This window comes from Eulemur rufifrons, chromosome 2, assembly GCF_041146395.1.
Source record: "Eulemur rufifrons isolate Redbay chromosome 2, OSU_ERuf_1, whole genome shotgun sequence".
Taxonomy (NCBI): Eukaryota; Metazoa; Chordata; class Mammalia; order Primates; family Lemuridae; genus Eulemur; species Eulemur rufifrons.
Genome location: NC_090984.1, coordinates 70,073,102 through 70,096,851, shown reverse-complemented (window position 1 = coordinate 70,096,851; position 23,750 = coordinate 70,073,102). Strand labels below are relative to the sequence as shown.

General features: G+C 39.2%; 1 protein-coding gene across 2 annotated transcripts in view; it reads right to left on the bottom strand.

The window, feature by feature from the left end:
• Positions 1-23,750, bottom strand: part of PRORP (protein only RNase P catalytic subunit) — a 122,748-nt gene that overhangs the window by 3,064 nt on the left and 95,934 nt on the right. For both annotated transcript variants that reach the window (XM_069486583.1, XM_069486572.1), the window contains 2 exons: positions 3,458-3,606; positions 772-967 (listed from right to left, as the gene is read on the bottom strand). In XM_069486583.1, the coding sequence (XP_069342684.1) occupies positions 772-967; positions 3,458-3,606 (345 nt within the window). The remainder of the gene's footprint in view (positions 1-771; positions 968-3,457; positions 3,607-23,750) is intronic.

Genomic DNA, 23,750 nt, shown 5'->3' with positions numbered 1-23,750 from the left:
ACATGTTTTGAAATATATATACATTGTGGAATGGCTAAATTGAGCTAATTAACATATGTATTACCTCACATATTTATCATTTTTTGTGGTGAGAACACTTAAAATCTACTCTCTTAGCAATTTTCAAGGATGTAATACATTGTTATTAACGATAGTCACCATGTTGTACAATAGATCTCTGGAAACTTATTCCTCCTAACTGAAATTTTATATGTTTTGACCAACATATCCCCATTCCCTCCACCTCCCCATATACTTTTTTACCATGATCAGTGTATCTTTCTGTAATAACTCACTTTGGATTTTCTCCTTTTGCTTTCACACATGATGCATCCTTGTATTATAGGTATTTAATATCTATAATACCTTAATTGAGTTCTCCTTTGAGAACTTTGAGACTTTGCTATAGAAGTGAATTAAACAAGAAAAATGAGTTACTTAGCAGAAGTATGACAAACCATAAGGGATAAAGAATTTTGAGCTATTGCAAATAGACAGGGAAATAAAAAACACATGAAAATTCATAATTGATGACATAATTGAAGTCACAATTGATGACATCCCAGGTGTTTTCAATCTGTCAATTAATTTGGGTTGGCTTCGGAAACCTTTTACTCTGGTAGACTCTGTTTCTAAGAACTAGCTATTTATAAAACTAAAACCGAGATAAAGTATTTAGAAACCTTCAATTAGTTGTAATATTCTTTTTCTATGTTACATTCTTACTATATACTTGACGCAGTTAACAGTATGTAGGAACAGATACCATACCTGAAAGGTTATTCCTGATCCTGGAAACTTATTCCTAATTGCCAGCTGATGTCCCAGCTGCCACTTAAAGAACAGGTGTTGGGTCTTGGAATCAGACAGACAGGCCTTGTGGTCCCGCATCAGGTCTTTTGTGACAAACTTGCAGTGATTCCCCGAGTGCAGTGTGGCATACAGAAGGAATGGATCATCCTCTGAGCTGAACAGGCATAAGAATGGACACAAGCACACCCAACGAGGCAGAGGACATAATTTTTCATCATGTTTTTTACTGATTTTCCTACTTTCCTTAGAGGTGCCTCTGGATTCTTGACCAATACTATCTCAGTGATACTTATGAACCACCTTGGAAGTCCTTTGCTGGTAGATTACTGCTATCTAGAACACAAATGCAAAGCTGAGGGAAAGGGAATGCTAATGCTTGGGATTACTAACAGCTCACTGGGCTCTCCCTATAGAATGAAGAATTCAGACAATTCTCTCTTTACACTCAAAAGTTGGTTCTCTGTGGGTGTTTTTCCCATGGGCCTCATTCACCAGAGAGCACACCTTTTCCCCCCTTTCCTCACTCAAATTGAAGAAACATCCAAAATACTACTAGGGCAGTATGACAATTTCTTGCAAGCCACCAAATAACTGGCTGCCCCTAAAGCTGAAAATGGTATCTCAAAGCAGCTTCTGGGCAGTCATATGGATCAGCACCCAGAGCCTCTCCTGCTTTAAGAGACAGTGACTCAGAGTCTCCACAGACCTTAGCACTTACCATTTTATTTTTAGTTTTTTAGCTATTAAAATTTTGGATTATTTCCTTTTAGTCTTTTCTTCTGTATCTTATATACAAATGTACAAATATACACACTGATTATATAAATTTCAAATTATTATTTAAAAAAAATTTCAGAATATTATGGGGGTTCACACATTTTGGTTACATAATTTGCTTTTATAAGGTTTGAGTCAAAGTTGTAAGTGTGTCCTTCACCCAGAGAATGTACATTGTACCCATAAGGTGTGAATTTACCCATTCCCTCCCCCCCCACTCCCACCTGCTTGATTTCCACTGAGTTTTACTTCCATATGTACACATAAGTGTTGATCAATTAGTTCCGATTTAGTATGCACTTACCTTTTTTTGTTTTTTGTTTTTTTTTGAGACAGAGTCTCGCTCTGTTGTCTGGGCCAGAGTGCTGTGGCGTCAGCCTAGCCCACAGCAACCTCAAACTCCTGGGCTCAAGCAATCCTCCTGCCTCAGCCTCCCGAGTAGCTGGGACTATAGGCATGTGCCACCATGCCTGGCTAATTTTTTTATGTATTTTTAGTTGTCCAGTTAATTTCTTTCTATTTTTAGTAGAGACAGGGTCTCGCTCTTGCTCAGGCTGGTCTTGAACTCCTGAGATCAAACGATCCGCCCGCCTCAGCCTCCCAGAGTGCTAGGATTACAGGCGTGAGTCACCGCGCCCAGCCTGCACTTACTATTTTAATGTAAGCAATATAAAATGGCAGTAACTACTTGGCTTAGGAGATTTGAACTCCAACATGTCATATACATGCCTTCTGTTCACCTTAGCCTGAAATATTTCAAGTGAAATGGTAAAATGATAGAATCTGCCTTACAACCCTGTAGGAAAAAAAGAAAAATAAAAAATATATAGGATTATATATGGAACAAAATAAGTAAAATGGGGCTGGCTGAGGTGGCTCACACCTATAATCCTAGGTGGGAGGATTGCTTGAAGTCAGGAGTTTGAGACCAGCCTGAGCAAGAGAGAGACCCTGTCTCTACTAAAAACAGAAAAAATTAGCTGGGCATGGTGGCGTGTACCTGTATTCCCAGCTACTCGGGAGGCTGAGGCAGGAGGATTGTTTGAGCCCAGGAGTTTGAGGCTGCAGTGAGCTATGAGGACGCCACCACACTCTAGCCAGGGCAATAGAGCGAGACTCTGTCCCCCACCTCGCCCAAAGAAAATTAGTAAAATGACAGTAATTGTTGAAGCTGGTGACAGTTATGTGGGCATTCACTGTGCTCCCTACTTTAGTGTATGCTTGAAAGCTTCTTTAGTATATTAGTGAAAAACAGAGTTAATGTTAAAAATTTAAGTATTCAAATCCAAAGCCATAGAAGGTCAGTGAATCAATCTTTACAACTGAGTTTGGAATTTTAGCTGATACAATAAATAATATAGGCCCCAAACAGTGAGACCAATTTCCAATAGGCTTCTTGGTTATAACACTTTACATTTATCCAATTCTTCCATATAAGAAAAAGAATAATGATGATGACAGCAACTAACACATATGCTTGCCATGTACTTGGTGCTGTGTCAAGAATTTTACATTCGGCTGGGCGAGGTGGCTCGAACACCTGACCTTGAGCGATCCTCCCGCCTCGGCCTCCTAGAGTGCTAGGATTATAGGCGTGAGCCACCGCACCTGGCCCTATTTAGGATCTTATGGCATGTATTCTGTGCACTGATCTCACTCCTGACTTATCATCTCCCCTTTTCTCCTTTATCATGATTTCCTCATCTGTTTCAGTTTATCCTGCTGTAGAAACTATTTTTGTAAGCTGCCTCAAATGTTTTCTTTTTTGAACAAGGTTGCACATATATATATGCATATGCATTTTTAAAATAGGAAAAGTAGATAAGTAGATGACTGCAGTCCAGTGTAATTCACCTCCAATACTTACATGTTATCAGCAAAGAAACAGCTGGCTTGCTCTCGCACCATTTCCATCTCATCCTTTCTCCACCGGGGACTCTTTTTTAACATGTGCTTCCGGCCCAGGACCAGCACTCGCAGATTTTGTTGGGCTAGCTGAGAGACTAATTCCAAGAGCTAAAAAACACAAAGTCAGTGTGCAAGAGGGTCAAGGGAAGAATCTCAAATAAGTGGAGTGATTCTTCCAGCTGGTTACCTCAATGGTGAAGTACTCTTTTCTGGTAAGGGGGAAGAAGAAAGTCCTTAAAAAATTTCTATCTTTGAAAGCTTGAGGAAGATGCCTCTGTATTACAAATTAATGTCTGACACTTGTCCACCAGTCAGGCCACATTCCAGGGGGTTTTTCTAAGCATAGACTAGTTCAGTTGCAATTGTGTTCCTTAGAGCCAACTAGGATAGAGATGGGAAGGCTCAAGAGAGATGGGGGGGCCGGGCGCGGTGGCTCACGCCTGTAATCCTAGCACTCTGGGAGGCCGAGGTGGGCGGATCGTTTGAGCTCAGGAGTTCGAGACCAGCCTGAGCAAGAGCGAGACCCCATCTCTACTAAAAATAGAAAGACATTATATGGACAGCTAAAAAATATATATAGAAAAAATTAGCCGGGCATGGTGGTGCATGCCTGTAGTCCCAGCTACTCGGGAGGCTGAGACAGGAGGATCGCCTGAGCTCAGGAGTTTGAGGTTGCTGTGAGCTAGGCTGACGCCACGGCACTCACTCTAGCCTGGGCAACAGAGTGAGACTCTGTCTCAAAAAAAAAAAAAAAAAAAAAAAGAGAGAGATGGGGTATTGCTTCTATACATGCCCAACCCTGTTTCAACCAGAACAGCTCAACTTTTGAATATTTATATATTGGTATTCCGCATTAAGTTTTCATTTGAATAAAGGGTTCTACTTTTTTTTTTTTAAGTCTGTAAATGACTAGACGAGATGGTGACTTTTCAGTCAACTTTTCCATGTCATGATTACTGCTAAGACTGCTTTCATTGAAATCCCTTTTTCTCCCAATGATCTGTCAATTACCACCCTCTAACCTACTTTCCAGTCAGGTACTTTATCCCCATTCTCTCCAGTTCCCACCTATCTTGTGTGCACATGAACCCAAAGATATATGGATTTTTGGCAAATCTAGTACTTTGGTGAGCTTGCCTATAATCAATCTTTCATAATTAAAAGTCCACAGATTACCTTCATGTACAACCTAATAAAGTAAGCCATAAATGGATATTACTAAGTAAAACAAAAGCCAATAAAAATTATAATTTATGTTATATAGTAGTGTATCAGAAATATAAAATTTCTTTAATTTATAGGAATTGCTGGGCCCACAAAAACCACAAGTTGAAAGTAGAAGAAATTCTTAATTTTCTTGGGTCTTGGTTGGAAAAGGTATTTATTTTAGTCTAGCTTCCCCTTACTCATAATTTCTTCCCCTGTAGATGTTCAGGACATTATTTCAAGCTCTTTAATCAATAAAATTCATTTATTTAGTCAGTTGCCAAATACTGTGTTAGCACCTGTTACATCTAATACACACAAACTCTCTGACAATCTAATACTGAATTAGCAAGAACTGAATTTTTAAATGTTACTGTTTAATGTTTGGATTTACAATGGATTTTTGCCCATCCTACACCATTGCTAATCTTATTTAAGAAAGAAGTAGTTGGTTTTATTATCCCTAATTATTAGTTTTACAATTAAGATATAGAATAGATACAATTTGCCTATTGCATGTGAACTAATACTCAAGCAGAAAAAATATCAACACCAGCTTGAGGACACCAAATCTAAAGCTTTACAACTAGTAAAATATAGTTCTTTCCTTCAAAGCTAGGAATAGTGCCTTCTGTGCTCATTCAACACAGGCTTCATTTCCCAGGCTTAGGAAAGCATATATGTTGGCTCTACACATATTAGGTAGTTAATAATCATTTTCTGATTAGCAGAAGAATATACTCAACATCTCTTTTTATCTATCATAAAGTACCTCATATTGAAAATCTGAAAAATGAAAGAGCAAACCACTCATAGCTCATTATCCAAAGATTGTTAATGTCTATTTACCAGTCTTTTTATTCTATGCATTTTAATATAATCTTATATTATTTTAAAAGTTGGGTTTGTAATCAAAACCAAATATCTACACTAAGAAACTTTGATTCATGGATTCAAAAGACATTAAGAGTGCATCTTCTTCAGAATGCACTTAATAACTTTCCTTTTGAAAAGCTATGCTAAGATTACAGATTATTTTCATTGAACCCAGATATAAAATGGCAACTGAACTCATTGACAGGAATGACAATCACTTTTAAAATTTCCATATGAATTTCCACAGTTGTTGTAGAGATATAAAAAAAATTCAAACAAAGACAATTTTTGATACCAGTTGCTTAAGTTTCCACGCAACTGGGAAGACGTGGCTTAACGAAAAACACAACTGGGTAATAGCCCTGAGTGTACTAACAGCAAGATAAACATTGGGGCCCAAGGAAGAGCAGAAAAGCCTTAGCTTGAACTACTCTGGGGCACCATCTTGTGGCTGAAAGGTCTCTACTAGCAGCAATTTTCTGAAAATGAAAACAAAGGAGAATACACGAAAGATTGGGAAAAAAAAAAAGAGATGAGTGTGCAGAATAAAGACAATAGCTTGAAACTCTGTGACAGTTTGGCGATGAACCTACTTCCTCTGGGGTAAATTCCAAGGCTGGATACAAGTGGGCTGGGTCAGTCATAGTTATACTTGGAATAGTAAAGAAAAAGAAAATTCAACTTTAAATGCTATGTAAGGTCAAAAATAAAACTGGGAGGGAAGATGGAGTAGATGTATTTCTCCCTCTCTCTCCCACTAAGTACAACTAAAAACTCTAGACATTATATATAAAGTAAACTTAAGCTGATTTTAAAAAGTGGAGAAAAAAAGGCAAACTGGATAGGAACCTCAGGACATAAGGACTGACATGGCAGTAAGTTCCCTGGGTTTTCTTTTTGCCTCATATATCCCAGACTTGGAGCTGAAGAAGCTGTCGACCTGGAAACACCAATGTGTGCAGACAAAAGACAAAAAAAAAAAAAAAAAGAAAGAAAAGCCCAACAAAGGCCTTTTTCTCTATCTAAAGGACCAGGAAAGAGGCAGTCTAGTCAAACAGAAAACTTGGTAAAATGATGACACCAGTAGAATGTGATGCTAGGTGTGTATATGTAATATCATGAGCAACCACTAAAAACACTATATAAAGAGATACACTGAAAAACAATGTCAATTTTTTTAGAAAGCACCATAGAGAAATAAAAATGGAATTCTAAAAAAAGTTCAAGTAGCCCACAGGAAGGCAGGAAAAATAAAACAGAGAAATAAAAAGAGACAACAGACAGAAAACAAAAAATAAAATGGCAGGCAGAAGGCTTAACATATTAATAACAACATGAGGTATAAAGGGTCTAAACATACCAATTAAAAGAGATTGGCAGAGTGGACTGAAAAACATGACCCAACTATATGCTATCTAAAAGAAACTCACTTCAAATATAGACTGGTGGAAAGTAAAAGGATGGAAAAAGTTACATAGCATGCAAACATTAATCAAAGGAAAGTTGGAATGGCTACATTAATATTAAAGAAAATAGACGTCAGAGCAGAAAAAATTACCAGAGACACAAAGGGACATTACATAATGATAAAAGGGTCACTTCACCAAGGAAACATAGCAATTGAGAGAACAACTATATAAAAGAACAAGTATATAAAAGAACTCAACAACACCATCCAGGTTCATGGATTGGAAGGTTCCACATAGCAAAGTTGTCAATTCTTCTCAACTTGATATTAGGAGGAGAGGGTGAGGTCTGTATTATTTTTTATAACTGTATACGATTCTATAAATTATCTCAAAATAAAAAGTAAACAAACAAAACCCAAAACCCCTCAAATCACAAAACAAACTAGGCCTTCTAAGGGAGGATAAAGGAGTATGTGACAAATATTCAATGCATATAGGACGATCACCTCATAAAAAGCAATCCTCCCCTTGAGACTAATATAGAAGGAATAGGTTTAGGTGAGAGAGATGAGGAAGAATTTCCTTGAGCTCAGGGCAGTCCTAACTGGAGAAGCTAAGATCTACCCTGGACTGTTCTCAACCCAGAGAACCCAGAGACAGTGGGGACAGTTGTGGGCTTGCCTAAGTGTTCTGGAATCTGTACCACTTAATAGAGCAAAACAAACAGTACACAGCTCATTCTGGAGCATATCTAAAATTCCACATTGATTGAAGAACTAATGAGACTTCCTGAGTTCTCAATACCTCAAGCTTAACCTGGGATAAGACATCACCCCCCTGCCTGCTGCATCTTTCACAACACATCACTGGTCCTGCCTAGTCCATACCTTCCCTTAGTAGTAAGAAGTACACTTGGCCCAGCCTTCTGGAATGGGGTGATGGAGGCTTTCTCATGCCAGACTCATCATCTTGGAATTCTTTTTTTCTCTCTCCTCATTTGGAGTTGTTTTCTACATTACCTATTATTTCACTTTTCCTTTTCACAAAGTCATTTTTCCTTGAAACATTGTCTTTATTCTGATTACTGTCTGAACTAAATTTTAATTTTCTGTCTACCACTGTTCCTCAAGGTGTTTAAGGATAACTCTCTAAAAACCAGACCAGTAAAAACAAATTTTAGATTAATACTTGGTACAAACATTTTCTAGCTTGGCTTCTATCCTAATTTGGTTTATCTTCTGTAGGAAGAGATGAGATTTTTTTTTTTTTTTTTTTTTTTTTAAGAGACAGGGTCTCACTTAAGGGTAGAGTGTAGTGGCACAATCATAGTTCACTATAACCTCAAACTCTTGGGCTTAAGTGATCCTCCTGCCTCAGCCTCCTGAGTAGCTGGAATGACAGGCACCCACCACCATGTCCAGTTAACTATTATTATTATTTTTTGGATAGAGATGGAGTCTCACTATGTTGCCTAGGCTAGTCTCGAACTCCTAGTCTCAAGCAATGCTCCTATCTTGGCCTCCCAAAGTGCTAGGATTACAGGTAGAGATTTTTTTTTTAAACTCATAAGTGACACACATAAAACTGCTAGAAAGTAGTTCCTGAGTTTAGGGTAAAAATATAGTTGGCAGGCTACATGTGTTAGAAATAACGGTGCACAGGGATGCTCAGGAAATAGAAAAACTGCCTGGGAGGTGGGTGGGAGAGGCCAATGAGAGTAAGAGCTTTTCTGAGTAATCCTAAACAGCAAATGTAACTTCCTTTCCCCATGCTTGTAACTTTTTACCTCCCCCTCTGTAGTCTCCGGCACTTCCTGGCATTGTATGGACTGTAGCTCTTCAGTAACTCTAAAGCCTTTGGCATCTAATATGTATAAGAATTAGAAATTCTATGCCAGTTCTTCAGTTAGGTAACTATAGTCAACATACCTCATTCATAAAAAAATTCATTATGGAATACCTTCAGCAAAGAATTTATAAACCATTTTGGAAACAACCTTGATGAATGGATAAATAAAATGTGGTATGTGTGTATATAGATGTATACACATATATATGTGCGCGTGTGCGTGTGTGTGTGTGTGTGTGTGTGTGTATATATATATATGAATTTATTACTCATCCTTAAAAGGAATCAAATTCTGATATATGCTAAAACATGGATGAATCTTGAAGACATTATGCTAAGTGAAACAAGCCAATCATTAAAAGACAAATATTGAATGATTCCACATATATGAGGGGTCTAAAGTGGTCAAATTCATAAGCTGAGAAGAATCGTGTTTGTCAGGGGATGTGCGGAGGGCAGAATGATGAGTTGCTGTTTAAAGGATACAGAGTTTCAATTTGGGAAGATGAGAAAGTTCTTGAGATGGATGGTGGCAATGCTTGCACAACAATGTGAAATAACCAATGTCACTGAACTAGCTGTATACTTAAATATTGTTAAAATGGTAAATTTTGTTATGTACATTTTACCACAATAAAAAAGTCTTATCGAAATTTAAAAATATAAACAAAAGTAGGCAGAATTGCATAATGAACTGCCATGTACCTATCACTCAGCTTCAGCAATTTCAGTTCATGGCCAATGTAATTTCATCTATATACCTACTCACTTCCTCTTCCCAGATTATTTTGAAACAAATCCCAGAAAACATATCATTTAATCTGTAAATATGTTAGAATGTATTTCTAAATATAAAGATGCTTTTAAAAAAATACGCACAAAAACATTATCACATTTAAAAAATTAACATTAAGCTCTGGAAGAATTTGAAAAAAAATAAAAACTTGACAATAATTCCTTAATATTAAATATCCAGTAAGTGCTCGTATTTTTCTGAGTCATAATTGTTTTTTGAATTAGGATCTAAAGAAGTTTCATACATTGCAATTGCCTGATATTTCCCTTAAGACTTTCTATAAGATCCTTCTCCATTTCTTTTTTCCCTTGTAAAGAAATTGGTTGTTCTTATAGAATTTCTCACATTTAGATTTTGCTGACTGCATCCCTATGGTATCATATAACCTGGTCTCCAGTCTTCTATGTTTCCTGTAAATTGGTCATTGGATCTAAAGACTGAATCAGATTTAAGGTTTTTCTCTTCTTTTTTTTTGGTGTGTATGCATGTATGTATGTGTAGGTATGTGAGTATGCATGTATGTCTGTATTTAAAAATCACCCTTAGCAGGGTGCAGTGGTACATGCCTGCAGTCCCAGCTACTTGAGAGACTGAGGCGGGAGGATCACTTGAGCCCAGGAGTTTGAGTCCAGCCTGGGCAATATAGTGAGACTTTGTCTCAAAAAATTAAAAAAATAAATAAATAAAATACCATAGTACTGATAAAGTGAAAAGATCAGTTCATTCATCAAACGTTAACAAGAACCTTCTTTGTAAGTTACTAGGTGGGGGTACTTGGGGTACAGATATAAAGACACAGTTAATCCCTAACCTCAAAGACTTTGCCATCAAATAATTTTAACATATGCTGAAAGGCAGCACAAGGGATGGACATTTAAACCAGACTAGGGGTGAGGTGAGTTGTCAAGGAAGTTTCTACAGAGGAAGTGACAGCTAAGCTGGGTTTTCAGATGAAATATCCAGGCAAGTAATGGGAGTTTCCAAGGACAAGGAACAGCATGTTGTAGGTGGGGGCTCATTATTATTAAAGCACGCTGAATTTGCAGAACTGCAAGATGTCAAATGTAGCCCAAGCAGAGGTGTGGGAGGATGACATGGGAGGTGCCAGAAATAAGCCTGGAAATGAATGCAGGGATCAGATCCCAGGGGTCCATATAAGCTGTGATAAGTCTTTTCCCATCTGAAAGCAATGGGGGAAAATCAAAGGATTTAAAAGAGGAGAGTGCCACGACTACCATTTTAGAGATCAAAATTGTGCATTGCCGGGGTGGGGATGGTAAAAAAAAAAAAAAAAAAAAAAAAAGAGAGAGAGAGAAAAGAAAAGAAAAACAATTGTGGATTGCAAGAAAGCTGGGCTAGAATAGGGAGATCAATTAGGAGGCTTCTGGAGTAATACAGGCAAGAGATAATGAGAAAATTGGCAGCAAAGATGAAGAGAGGAGAGCCCTCTGGGAGTCAGTAAACCAGAACTGAACAGACTTAGTCGTTGATTGGACGTGGATAATAAGGAGAGGGACAAACCAAGGAAGATCTGGACAACTGCTTAGACGATGGGATCAACACTATGAGAGGAGGCGCTCTTGATGTCCCCTGATGGGAGCTACCCAGTAGTCAGCCAATTATGTAGCTCTAACATTTACGAGACGGCTCTGGGCTGCACATAAAGATTTGGGAGTCATCAGGGAACATGTGATGGCAGGAGCCACAGAGCAGATAAGCTGTAACAGGATAGGTATAGACTCAGAGGGGAAATAAGTAGAGGATGAAACCTGAGGAATACTATTTAAAGGATAGGGTGCTAAGAAAAGCCAATAATGGAGACTGAGGAATGACCAGAAAGCTAAAAGGAAAACCAGGAGACATGGTTTCTCAGACAGACTATAAGGAGCATTTCAAGGAAAGAGAGGTTGAGAACAATGCTATAGAGTTACTATGTAAAGTAAGGATGAAAATGTGGCCTATAACTCAGGGGAGTCATTTTGATGATGCCATAGGGGACAGGAGTGAGATCTCAGTTGGTTCCCTAAACCCTATATAAGGTTGCAATTTGTTTTGCCCAGAGAGACTTTGTCTTATAAGCGCAGCTCTATTTTGCTTAGCAAACAATTAGTTAGTTCTTCTCTTCATTTCAGGCACTGAGTGCTGTGGCCTCTTCAAAATCCAGCCTCCCAGAAGCTTCACTGTTTTTGGATTTGTTTTTTTTAAAGACTTGAGAATATTCATATTCTGAATGGAAAAGCCAATAGTCAGGTAGAGGCTGTAAATATAGGCACAGAAGGGATAATGAGGTTCCTAAGAAAGCAGGAGGAGATAGACTCTAGAGAACAGGTGGAGATAACACCTCTTGCACTGAGATGGAAGGATAAGGACAGATTTGAACAGAAGAAAGTTTGATTGTGTGGTTGGTGCGTGTGGGTGTGTGGTTTGTATGTAGAAATGTGAAGTTGTTCTTTGTATCTGCTGTTTTTTGTGTGCAACAGGAGGCAGATCATTGGCAGGGGGATGCTGGAGAGGGTGCAGTAGGAGGCTTGAGGGCAGTGGTGCAGATGAAACAGTTGGTGTGGGGCCTGGGAGCGGACTACAGATTCATAGACAGCTGGAGAGGGTAAAGTCCAAGTGTGGTTAGAGACCAGCCATGCCTAGAGGTGGCAGCAGTTGACTCAACGGGGAGATTTATAGTATTCAGCATACTGCCTGCACCATAAGAAAAGGCAATTGGAAGATGGCCAGTCAAGATAATGATTGACCTCCTTTTTCCATAGTAACATTTGGTCAAAAGATACTTTCTAGTGGAAACATAATCAAGACATCAGTCATCTAATATTACTCTTTCTATCTTTTTACTATTAGTAATTGAAGATTCCATTCCAAATTTGTATCAGCACAGAATCTGTGGTTTTGGGTTCTGATCCAAGTTAGGAATTCCAAATTTTTATTTTATTTATTTGTTGAGATTTATTTGTAAAATATGAATAAGGTACCCTCCCACCTGTGCCTGCACCTTTCCTCCCTCCACTATCCTTAACAATGTGATGAAAATTTATCTACTAAGTCAGCATTAACAAAAATGTAAAATGACATCACTTACATACAATTTTTTTCTATATAAAGATGAAATGATCTTTGATACTTTTATTTCTCATAGCAATTTATCAGAGAAGTTCTTTATTTAGAGAATAAAGAAGCTAAAGGAAAGAGAAATTAGGAATTTATGCAAGGTGTTCCTGTGTGGTAATTTAGAGAAAGGATCTAAGACCACCTGGCTCTCAGGGCGTATTATCTAGGAAACAGCTAGGGGTCTAGTTGATAAAGTAGTCCAGGGAGGCCATGTGTTAGTGCTGAAGTACATTTCCTTCCTCAACCTACCTCTCTACCTTCTCTGTTCAACTTCTCTCCCTTTAATGAGTCAGTCGGAGGATGGTGAGGAGAAGCTGTGCTTTGTTTTAGCCTTAGTTAGGGGCAGGCCCCAATTCTATTCGACTAGTTAGAGTCCAGTACTCCTGGATAACACATCAGTGTCGGCTTCTGATGCTATTATTCCATGTGTGAAATGAGTAAGTGTAAATAGCTCTTAAGGAGCCATGGAAAGTTCACAGATCTCTAAATTCAGGAATAGTTTTTTTTTCTCTCTAAAGGACCTGATGTAGAAGGGGAGCTTGATTAAAGTAGAGATTGTTCTCTCTGAAAATGGTCAACAGCTGTTTTAAGTACAAACTGGGATCAGGTAGGTGTTTGAGGAGCAAAGCATTATGCATTTGAGGGGTCTAAGCTTTTAAAAGTCTCATTTTTCTCACATAAAACCATGTGAGTGTGTATACCACGGAGGATGTAAAGTGATTTACTCTCTGATCTTTCTCCTCTTTATACATACACATAGCTGTAGCTCAGAACTTGAGCTGTGAAAGGAGAGCAAATTCATTTCAAATAGATGATATTAAAGAGAATATTTTTCATTATTTGTAAGTAGAAATATTTAAAATTCCATAAAAACAGAAGAGAAATTCTTAAAATAACCACAAATAGCCTTCATGGACATAAATCTAGGAAATACACCTCCACTTTTTTTTTTCTTACAGACAAGGTCTCACTCTGTTGCCCAGGCTGGGGTGCAGTGGTGCCACCATAGCTCACTGCAGCCTCAAACTCCTCGGCTACATGCCATCATGCCCAGCTAATTTTTTTTTTTTTTTTCATTTTTAGTAGAGATGGGATCTCACTATGTTACCCAGGCTGACCTCAAACTCGTGGGCTCATTTGATCCTCCTGCCTCAGCCTTCCTAAGTGTGAGCCACTGTGCCTGTCCCATCTCCACTTTTTATGTGATTGCTTCACTAAAGACAACCTCATGGTAAGTTGGGGCTGGAACTGGGTGGGGGTTTTCCTGTTTGAGTCTGGCTGGATTTCAGGATATGATGGAGTTAGGTCAAAGGCAGACAAGAGAAAGCAAGAAAAGTAAATATTCTTTCATGTGCATTTGCTAATTTTGGGAATTATTTCCCACAAACTAAGAGAACATAAAACCATTTCACCGATGAAGATAATGATTGATGAACTCTATCTAGGCAGTGTTCTAGGACTCGGAAGACAACAAACATAATGTTTGTAATTGATGCATTGTGCTCTCCGCAAAGTTCACAGCAGAAAAAGCAGGGAAGTTATAGCTTACACTAGCACAATGCAGTTTTCTCCTTGTTTTTATGATGCTTCTACTCTCTGGGTTAGCTAATATTCAGTTTCATTCCCTCTTTTGTCTTTGTTCCTCTCATTTTTTTTTTTTTTCCCTGAGCTAAGTTTTGGGAAGAGAATCCCTGTCCTAGAGATAGTGACTCTGTATTTCTCAAGTGACTGCTGCATTCAACATTTTTCTGTGTACCTCTGAAAATGCCACCAAACAGGAGAGTGCAGGAAACCCACCAAAGTTGTGGCTTGAGGCTTCTGATTTCAAATATTTTTGTCCTGGTTTCATGTGCCTGAGGCTCAACTGGTGCTACCTCACCCCAGCTCTGTCTTTGACAGCTGTTGCTGCTTGCAGAGGGGGAGAAAGAGATCACTATTTATTTAAAGGAAGCTTAATAACATTGTCTTGCTGGAATTGTTCAAGAGCTATATATTATCTAAGAGGCAGATCAGCACTTGATGAAAACGGCAGAATTGGAAGAAGATAAGAAAAGGAGGTGTTTTGGTGAAGAAACGAAAGCGAAGTGAGGAGGGAGAGGGAAGCTTCCACTGGGTGATATGCAAGGTTTGTAACTTTTAAGTTGGCTAGTATAGTTCCAGAGGGGAGAGGCTAAAGCTGAGACTGAGCAGGAGTTCTACTTCTATCTCTTTGTGTACAGAAGATCTAAAACTATTTGATGACTGGCTCACTCTACAAAGCTCGCTGAAATCTCTTGGAAGAATGCATATACATAAAATACTGTGACTTCATTATGATGTCATGAGTGACCCCACTGGTTTACATTAGATCCACCATGTCCTATATCCTGCTTTCGTCAGTCTTTGGTATTTTGGGGAGATTTCAATTATCTCATCTTGTCCTTAGTCAATGAAACAATTCTACTGAGGAAGAGAAATGCCCTTCCTGCTTTGGGAACATCCTGTCTAGTGTGGGATGTGTTTCCTGTGCACCACTGTCTTCTCTGATGCCATTATCACCCACACAGTCATCCAGCCTTTTAGAAAAACGATTAAATTGTTGGCCTGATGGATTTCCCCAGCTAGCTGAGAGTCAAAGCTGTCTAGAAGACAGAGGATTTGCCTCCTGACTCATAGTGTGACTTTTCTCCAAACATCGATATGCACTCTTTGGTCTTTTTAGTCTCTCTGTGAGATATCTGTGTTTTCCTTATCCTGCGAGGCAGGAAAAGATAGGTATTTTGAAGATTGAAAACTAATTTCAGGAAGATTAAACTAACTTATTCTGATGCATTTAAATTTCCACTCTGAAAATTTATTAAAAATTTCCCATAGGCTTCTAGATCCAATCCATGTATAGGGAATAATTTGCTCAACCTGGGAAAGTATGTGAACACTTCCAGGCTCATGAGATCATTTGCAGCGGTCCGCAACCTTTTTGGCACCAGGAACAGCTTTCATGGAAGACAATTTTCCCATGGACTAGGTTGTGTGTGTGTGTGTGTGTGTGTGTGTGTGTCTGTTGGGGGGTGGGCTGGGAGGCGGAGTTCAGGCAGTGACTTTCCGCCAGTTCTTAACAGGCCACGGACTGGTTCCAGGCCGCAGCCCGGGGGTGGGGACTGCAGAGACTAGAAGAGAAAGAGTATGATGAGCAGGGGCTCAGAGGCTTGAAAATGTGTGTAGCCTCGCCACAGCTACACTAATTCACAGAGCTTTTGTCTTGCTACAAAGCCACACACAATGTACACTATGGTTATTGACTTTGTTTTCTGGAACAACTCTGTCTGTTCAAAATATATAAAAGACCTGCCTATATAAAAATACACATTGGACATCTCCAGTTCACATTCTAAGCCATCTACCAACTCTGATGTGGAAGGACTTACATAGTAAACAAACCTGACTAAACACATAAAAGACACGTTTCCAATTTATATGTATTATTTAATAATATATTAATAATAATAGTAATTAAGAGCACAAGCTTTGGCATCAGGCTGCCTGGGTTCAAATTGTGATTCCACTACATACAAACTGTGACCTTGGGAAAGTTACATTTCCTTTGTGTGCCTCCATTTCATCATTGGTAAAATGAAGATAGTAATTGGGTTATTATGAGGATTGCTTTAGATAATGCATGTAGATATGAAGCACATGGGAAAGTACTCAGTAAATGTTAGGTATTTACCCTTGACTGGAGAGAAGAAAATTTTAAAAAAAGGTTAGCTATTATTAATCAGTGCAGCCTGGATTAGTGAATTTAGAGCACCTAAACCCCACTGTATCCTCCCCACCTCCAAAACAAGCAAACAACCCCCCCATCTTAATCACACTTGAAATTCCATTAAAACCATAATACAGACTTTTTAAAATGACAAATCCAAAAAGACTTGGGAGACAACAGCGACAAAATTTTGGAAGCTAGAAAGCAGATGGACAATGGTAACTGACTTTACAGATCCAACAAAGTCAAATCTGAAGAGAGATAAACTAAGAACCAACTCAATTCTGAAAAGACTCCAGAACCGGAAGCAAAGGAGTGAGGCTGAATGGAAGTGTGTGGGTTAGCTAAGGAGAACAGGGTACACCTGTTGTAGAAGCAATAGCTGCCTAGATTCATGCACCTGTGACCCCTCAAATCCATATTGCTTCTGCTGGGGTGGGAGATGGAAGTCTGAAGGTTCATTTTTTGAGTTCAGAGAGAGAAGGAACAGGGAAAACAGAGGGGAAGGAGTCATCAACAAAATAACCAACAAACATCTCCCCAAACAAGAAGATACAAGTTTCCATTATAGAATGAAATAGTCCATTACATGTCCAACTCACTGAATGCAAACAGATCATACCAAGTCACACCACTATAAAATTTTAGAACACTGAAGACAAACAGAACATTCTGAAAGTTTCCAGAAAGAATAAAGCAGATCACTACAAAAGATCTGTAGTCAGAACATCCTTAGACTTCAACAGTAACACTTCGAATCATAAAGCACTGTCTTCAAAATTCTGAAAGAATATTATTTCTAACCTAAGGTCTATTTTCAGCCATACTATAATGTATAAGAATAAAACAGGGAGCTCGGTGGCTCACACCTGTAACCCCAGCACTTTGGGAGGCCGAGGCAAGAGGATTGCTTGAGGCCAGGAGTTTGAGACCAGTCTGGGCAACACAGTGAGACCTTGTCTCTACAAAAAAAATTAGCCAAATGTGGTGGTGCACACACCTATAGTCCCAGCTATTCAGGAGGCAAAGGTGAGAGGATCACTTGACCCCAGGAGTTTGAGGCTGCAGTGACCTATGATTGCACCACTGCACTCCAGCCTGAGCAACAAAGCAAGACCCTGTCTTTAAAAAAAAAAAAAAAAAAAGAATAATATAAATATAAAGACATTTTCAGACATGGAAGCTCTAAAAAACTTTACCTCCCATGTACCCTTCCTTTAGAAGCTCTTGTATAATTTTCCATTAAAGAGACTAACTCAAGAATGAGGAAGACAGGAAACAGGAGATCCAATATAGGGGACAGGCAATGGGAATGCCCAGGAGGGTGGGGAAGGAAGACGCCAGGATGATGACTGTGTATCAGATACGGAGCAAGGTGGATTGTGCTCAAGAGATGGCCACACTGCACACTGTCATCAGCAAGATCCCCACTGCCAACACACATCATAATTTTAACCTGAGCATAGAATGCCTGGGTGGGCTTGTACTTGGCTTGTCTTAACCACAATCTGGAGTTTCCATATTCCCTGCTGCTTCGATCAGTGAAGACTTGCATTTTATTGAAAATATGAGAAATTTTTTCCTTGACCTAATCCTGAAAGCTGGAAGAAAGTCATGGTGAGTTTAGAGGCAGAAAGCATCAGCCCATTCTGTTTGATCATATTTCTGTTGCATCATGTCAGATACCTGTTCCAAACTACAGCCCTGCCAGATGCCCTGACTGTGGTAAAGTTTCCCTCTGTTTTCTAAGAATTGATCTTGAACTCTGACTTTCCCGGAAGGGGCTCCTAAAGAACAAAGCCAGATCATGAACCAAAGATTCTGTTCAGCTTATCTTCTCCAGGGATATTTCATCTAATAGTGACATTATTGCCCTTTCCTCACATAGCTAGTGTGGAGCTTGCTACTCAGTTTTTCAAACCTAAACAATGAAAAGCAAGAAAATTATTTACACAGATGTCAGGATTATGTTACCTGGCTGGGGTGCTGTGTGGGGGAAGAAGAGGTTAGGGGAGGATAGAAGAGGTTAGAAGAGTTTAAACAGGGTGCATACAGAGCTTCTTAATCCAACTGGTGGGGACTAAGGTGTTAGCTGTATTATTACTCTTTTAACTACACATTTACATTTTACACACACACACAACAGGCTTTGTATTATAAACTACATGAAACTGCCAACATTTTACCATTTTTGAAGTACAGAAACAGCAACCACATGTGTTTAAACCTAATAGTTCAGGCTCAGCAATGTACCTTGTGCCCTCAAGGCAAATTAAGAGCCAAGTTTCCCCATATGCAAAATGTGGAGTTAAAAAAAAAAAAAAAGAACAGAGGGTTTCTGTATTAAATTTAATGAACTCATAATTGTGTAACTCTCATATTATGTATGCACAACATCATAATTCCTCTCCTCCAAAAAGTTAAAACGGTGAGTCTCTAATGAGGATATTCTTTGTGTTTCCCAGAGAAAAGATCTGGCAAATACTAGATTAACACAACTACAGTTTAATGTAACGTAACAATGAGAACTTATAAACAGTTTTTAGAAATCCCCAAACCCTCACATCTCCTTCACTTCTGCTTTTCTTGGTAGAAATGGGAACACAGAAAGTGGAAATGACAGGAAGCAATAATGCAGATGTGATTTGAGGGAGAGGTGTGAGAGGAGGAATTAGGCTACAAAATGAGACAAGTGTGCTCACTATACTTCTTTAATCAAGGCAGAGACGTGGATGGACTATGTTGGTTCTTGGTAGAAAAGCTGTTTAAAGCCTCTTTTTTCAAGCCTAGAGATTACAATGTTTCCAAAAACAAAAAGAGTCTATTTTTTCCCCTTTAGCTATGAGTGATTGAGCAATTATAATGTGTCAAAAGTACTTTAAATGTTAATGTTTTTATACACATCACCATTTAATCCTCATAGGCACCCTATGAATTTGGTACCATTGATACCACCCACTCCTACTCCCCCCTTTACAATGGGGAAACAGCCTCGGCAAGGTTAAGGAACTAGTTCAAAGTCACAGGCCAGTAAAAAGCAGGGCCAGGATTCAAACCTAGGTAATTCTAACCACAAACTCACCTTCTTAATCAGCAACCCTCTCCTACTACATTGCTCAATTTTAGCTCCTTTCTTTTCAAAACATTCCCTTCTTAATCTTGTCCCTTATTCTACAGCTAACTGTGACTATGATTATTCCAGTTGCATCTACTTTTCCATCCTTTTTAAGCGAACTGTGGGAAAGTCCTCTTTTTTTTTTTTTTTTTCTTTTGAGACAGAGTCCTGCTCTATTACCCAGGCTAGAGTGCCGTGGTGTCAGCCTAGCTCACAGCAACATCCTGGGATCAAGCTATCCTCCTGCCTTGGCCTCCAGAGTAGCTGGGACTACAGGCATGCGCTACCACACCTAATTTTTCTATTTTTAGCAGAGACGGAGTCTCAGTCTTGCTCAGGCTGGTCTTGAACTTCAACCTCAAGCGATCCTCCTGCCTTGGCATCCCATAGTGCCAGGATTACAGGCGTGAGCCACCGCGCCTGGGTCGTGGGAAATCACTAGGTACTTTTGTTGGAAAGCCTAACATCGTACTTCTCAACTGGGGTATACATGAACAGTACTTGGCAATATATACTTGAAGCCTTAGGATAAACAAGGCATATCTTCCTGGAGTGACAATTTTACTTTACATTCTATTTTTTGGGAGAAATCCCTTGTTTTTAAAATGAAAACAAACACAGATATGCTATGGTGTCTTCAAATGCAAAATCTGCACTAACTTTTAAGATAAAACAAATAAGACTGCAAAGACATTTTGCACTTCCCTCAGGGTCATTACTCTCCAACCTTTAGGGATAAGAGCTCTTTTTCAGCCGGGCTAGGTGGCTCATGCCTGTAATCCTAGCACTCTGGGAGGCCGAGGAGGGTGGATCGTTTGAGCTCAGGAGTTCAAGACCAGCCTGAGCAAGAGCGAGACCCTGTCTCTACTAAAAATAGAAAGAAATTATATGGACAACTAAAAATATATATAGAAAAAATTAGCTGGGCATGGTGGTGCATGCTGTAGTCCCAGCTACTTGGACGGCTGAGGCAGGAGGATCCCTTGAGCCCAGGAGTTTGAGGTTGCTGTGAGCAAGGCTCACGCCAGGGCACTCTAGCCTGAGCAACAGAGTGAGACTCTGACTCAAAAAAAAAAAAGTGCTCTTTTTCCTCTGTTATTAAAAGAACTCTGCAAATGGTGTGAGGAGTGATCACTGGATTGTAAAATAAGTCAGCTGAGCACAGCCTTCTACCCTGGCCAGGAACAAAGTCACAATACAGAACATAGCCCTAATATGACAGTTTAAAACTTCCAAAATATTGCACTTGGAAATTTATGAAACATATATATTAAGGAAAATGCAAATTTTAGAATATGTTTAATTATGGCATTTTTGTGCAAAATAATTATGTATGTATGTGCTGAAAATAGTCTTAAGAGATACACACTAAACTGTTATCAGTGATTTGTTTTGGGGAGCAGGACTAGGGAAAGAGCTTTCACTTTCTATCATTTGACATTATTAGACCACCCCCAAATAAACACGTACAGGAAGAAAAACATCATCTAAAGGTTAAAAAACAGCAACAATAGCATATACAGTAACCCCAAAGAGCAAAAATAAAAAAGGATCCCTAGAGATCTTCTAAGACAGTAACCTCTGAATGAATATGTCTAAAGGTTAATATGAAAATCAGCAGGATACATACAGAGCAGGTTCAGCCTGAGTTTATTAAATTTAACACAATCAACATATGATATTTGCTACGTGAGGTGCTGGGATATTTAGATCTTTATATCATTAAGATTCATTTCTTTTCTTCAAAGAGTTCACTCCATAGTAGGGAGGCTGACATAAATAAATCATTGTAATATATATGATTCTAAGGTAATACAAATAACACACAAATTTCCCAAATGAATGTACCTGCTCTGCTCTGGGCACTATTGGAAGCACAAGTGATACATGGGTGAACCAGACACGGTCCCTCTCCTCAAGGAGTTTACAGCACAATGCGAGTAAACAAAAGATGCTGGTAGAACCACTACAAGGGCAAGAGAAAAGAGGGGCCCATAGAATGTTTTGAAAGCTAAAATGGAACTCCCTAGTCAAATGGTGAAGGGGGAAGGGGAGAGCATTCTAGATTAAAGAATTAGCAAATGGGCTGGGCACGGTGGCTCAAACCTGTAATCCTAGCATTTTGGCAGGCTGAGGCAGACCACTTGAGGCCAGGAGTTTGAGACCAGCCTGGGCAACCCTGTCTCCACCAAAAAATTTGAAAATTAGCTGGGTGTGGTGATGCGTGCCTATAGTCCTAGCTACTTGGGAGGCTGAGGTGGGAGGGTTGCTCAAGCCCAGGAGTTTAAGGCTGCAGTGAGCTGTGATTGAGCTACTGCACATCAGCCTGGGTGACCCAGCGAGACACTGTGTCTCAAAAAAAAAAAAAAAAAAAAGAGAGAGAGAGAGAATCGGCAAATGTAAAGGTACAGATGAAAGAAACAGCAAGCATGGTATGTTGAAGGAAAAACAAATTTTAGGATCAGTGGAATGTACAGTGCAAAGTGGGAGGAAGGAGGAGCTGAGGAGAGGTAAGAGACAAGGGCAAGAAGTAGGCAGGAGTCAAATAAGCAAGACTCTTGCATAAGGCACACAGAACCTTGGGTTTTATGACCAGATGCCTGTGGAGTGTTGTAGTAGCAGGGAAGTGACATTTTCAGAAGTCTATTTAAGAAAGAGCATTTTTGGCTGGGCATGGTGGTGTACACCTGTAATCCTAGCACTCTGGGAGGCCAAGGTGGGAGGATAGCTTGAGGTCAGGAGTTTGAGACCAGCCTGAACAAGAGCAAGACCCTCCGTCTCTACTAAAAAAATAGAAAGAAATTAGCCAGGCAACTAAAAATAGAAAAAATTAGCTGGGCGTGGTGGTACATGCCTGTAGTCCCAATTACTCGGGAGGCTGAGGCAGGAGGATTGCTTGAGCCCACGAGTTTGAGGTTGCTGTGAGCTAGGCTGATGCCACAACACTCTAGCTCAGATGACAGAGGAAGACTCCACCTCAAAAAAACAAAAAACAAAAAACAAAACAAGAAAAAAAAAAAGAAAGCATTCTCACTGAGGTTCAGAATGTATAGAGGCCAATTATTAAACTTCAGCAACAGTGAAAGATGAAAAGGGTCTAAGATAGAACAAAATAGACTTGGGCAAAGCTGTCCAAGAGAAATATAATGAGAGCTACAAGTATAACTATAAATTTGGTAGCTACACTAAAAAAAAAACAAGTGAAATAAATGAATAATATATTTTGTTTAACCTACTGCATCAAAATTATTTCAACATGAAATTAATATAGAAATTATTGAGACACTGTATTTTCTTTTTTTCAACTGTCTTCGAATCTGGCATGTACAGTTATCCTTTGGTATCTTCAGGAGATTGGTTCCAGGACTCCCCTTGGATACCAAAATCTGCCAATGCTCAAGTCCTGGATGTAAAGTGGCATAGTATTTGCATATAACCTGTGCACATCATTCTGTGCACACAATATAACAACTATGTACATAGTATTTACAATGCTTGACATTATGGTAAATATTATGTAAATAGTTGTTATGTTGTGTTGTTTAGGGAATGGTAACAAGAAAAAAAGTCTGTACATGTTTGGTACAGACATTTTTTCCTGATTTTTCAATCTGTGGCAGTTGCAGAACCCATAGATACAGAGGGCTGACTGTATTTCACACTTACAGCACATCTCAATTTGGTTAGCCACAAATCAGCGGTCAATAGCTACCACATTGGACAGTGCAGGACCTGAGGGACTAGTTTAGGAGGCAATATCAGCAGAATTTGTTGATTTAGTCAATGTGGAGAACAAGGAAGTAGAAATCACCATGATTGCTGCCTTGGGTAAATGGATGGAGTGTGGTGCAAACCAAATAGAGGATACAGAAAGAAGAACAGGTCTGAGGAAGGAGAAAGGAGAAGATAAAAAAAGTTTGGTTTTAGATAAGGGCAGAGCAAAGTGGCAGAATAGAAACGTCCACTGATTGTCCTTCCATATAAACACCAAATTCAACAACTATCTCATAAGCCAGTACCTTCAAAAGAACGAAAAATCAGAAAGAGGGTCTTGCTCTGTCACCCACGCTGGAGTGCAGTGGCATCATCATAGCTCACCACAACCTCTCAAGCAATCTCCCCACCTTAGCCTCCTAAACAGCT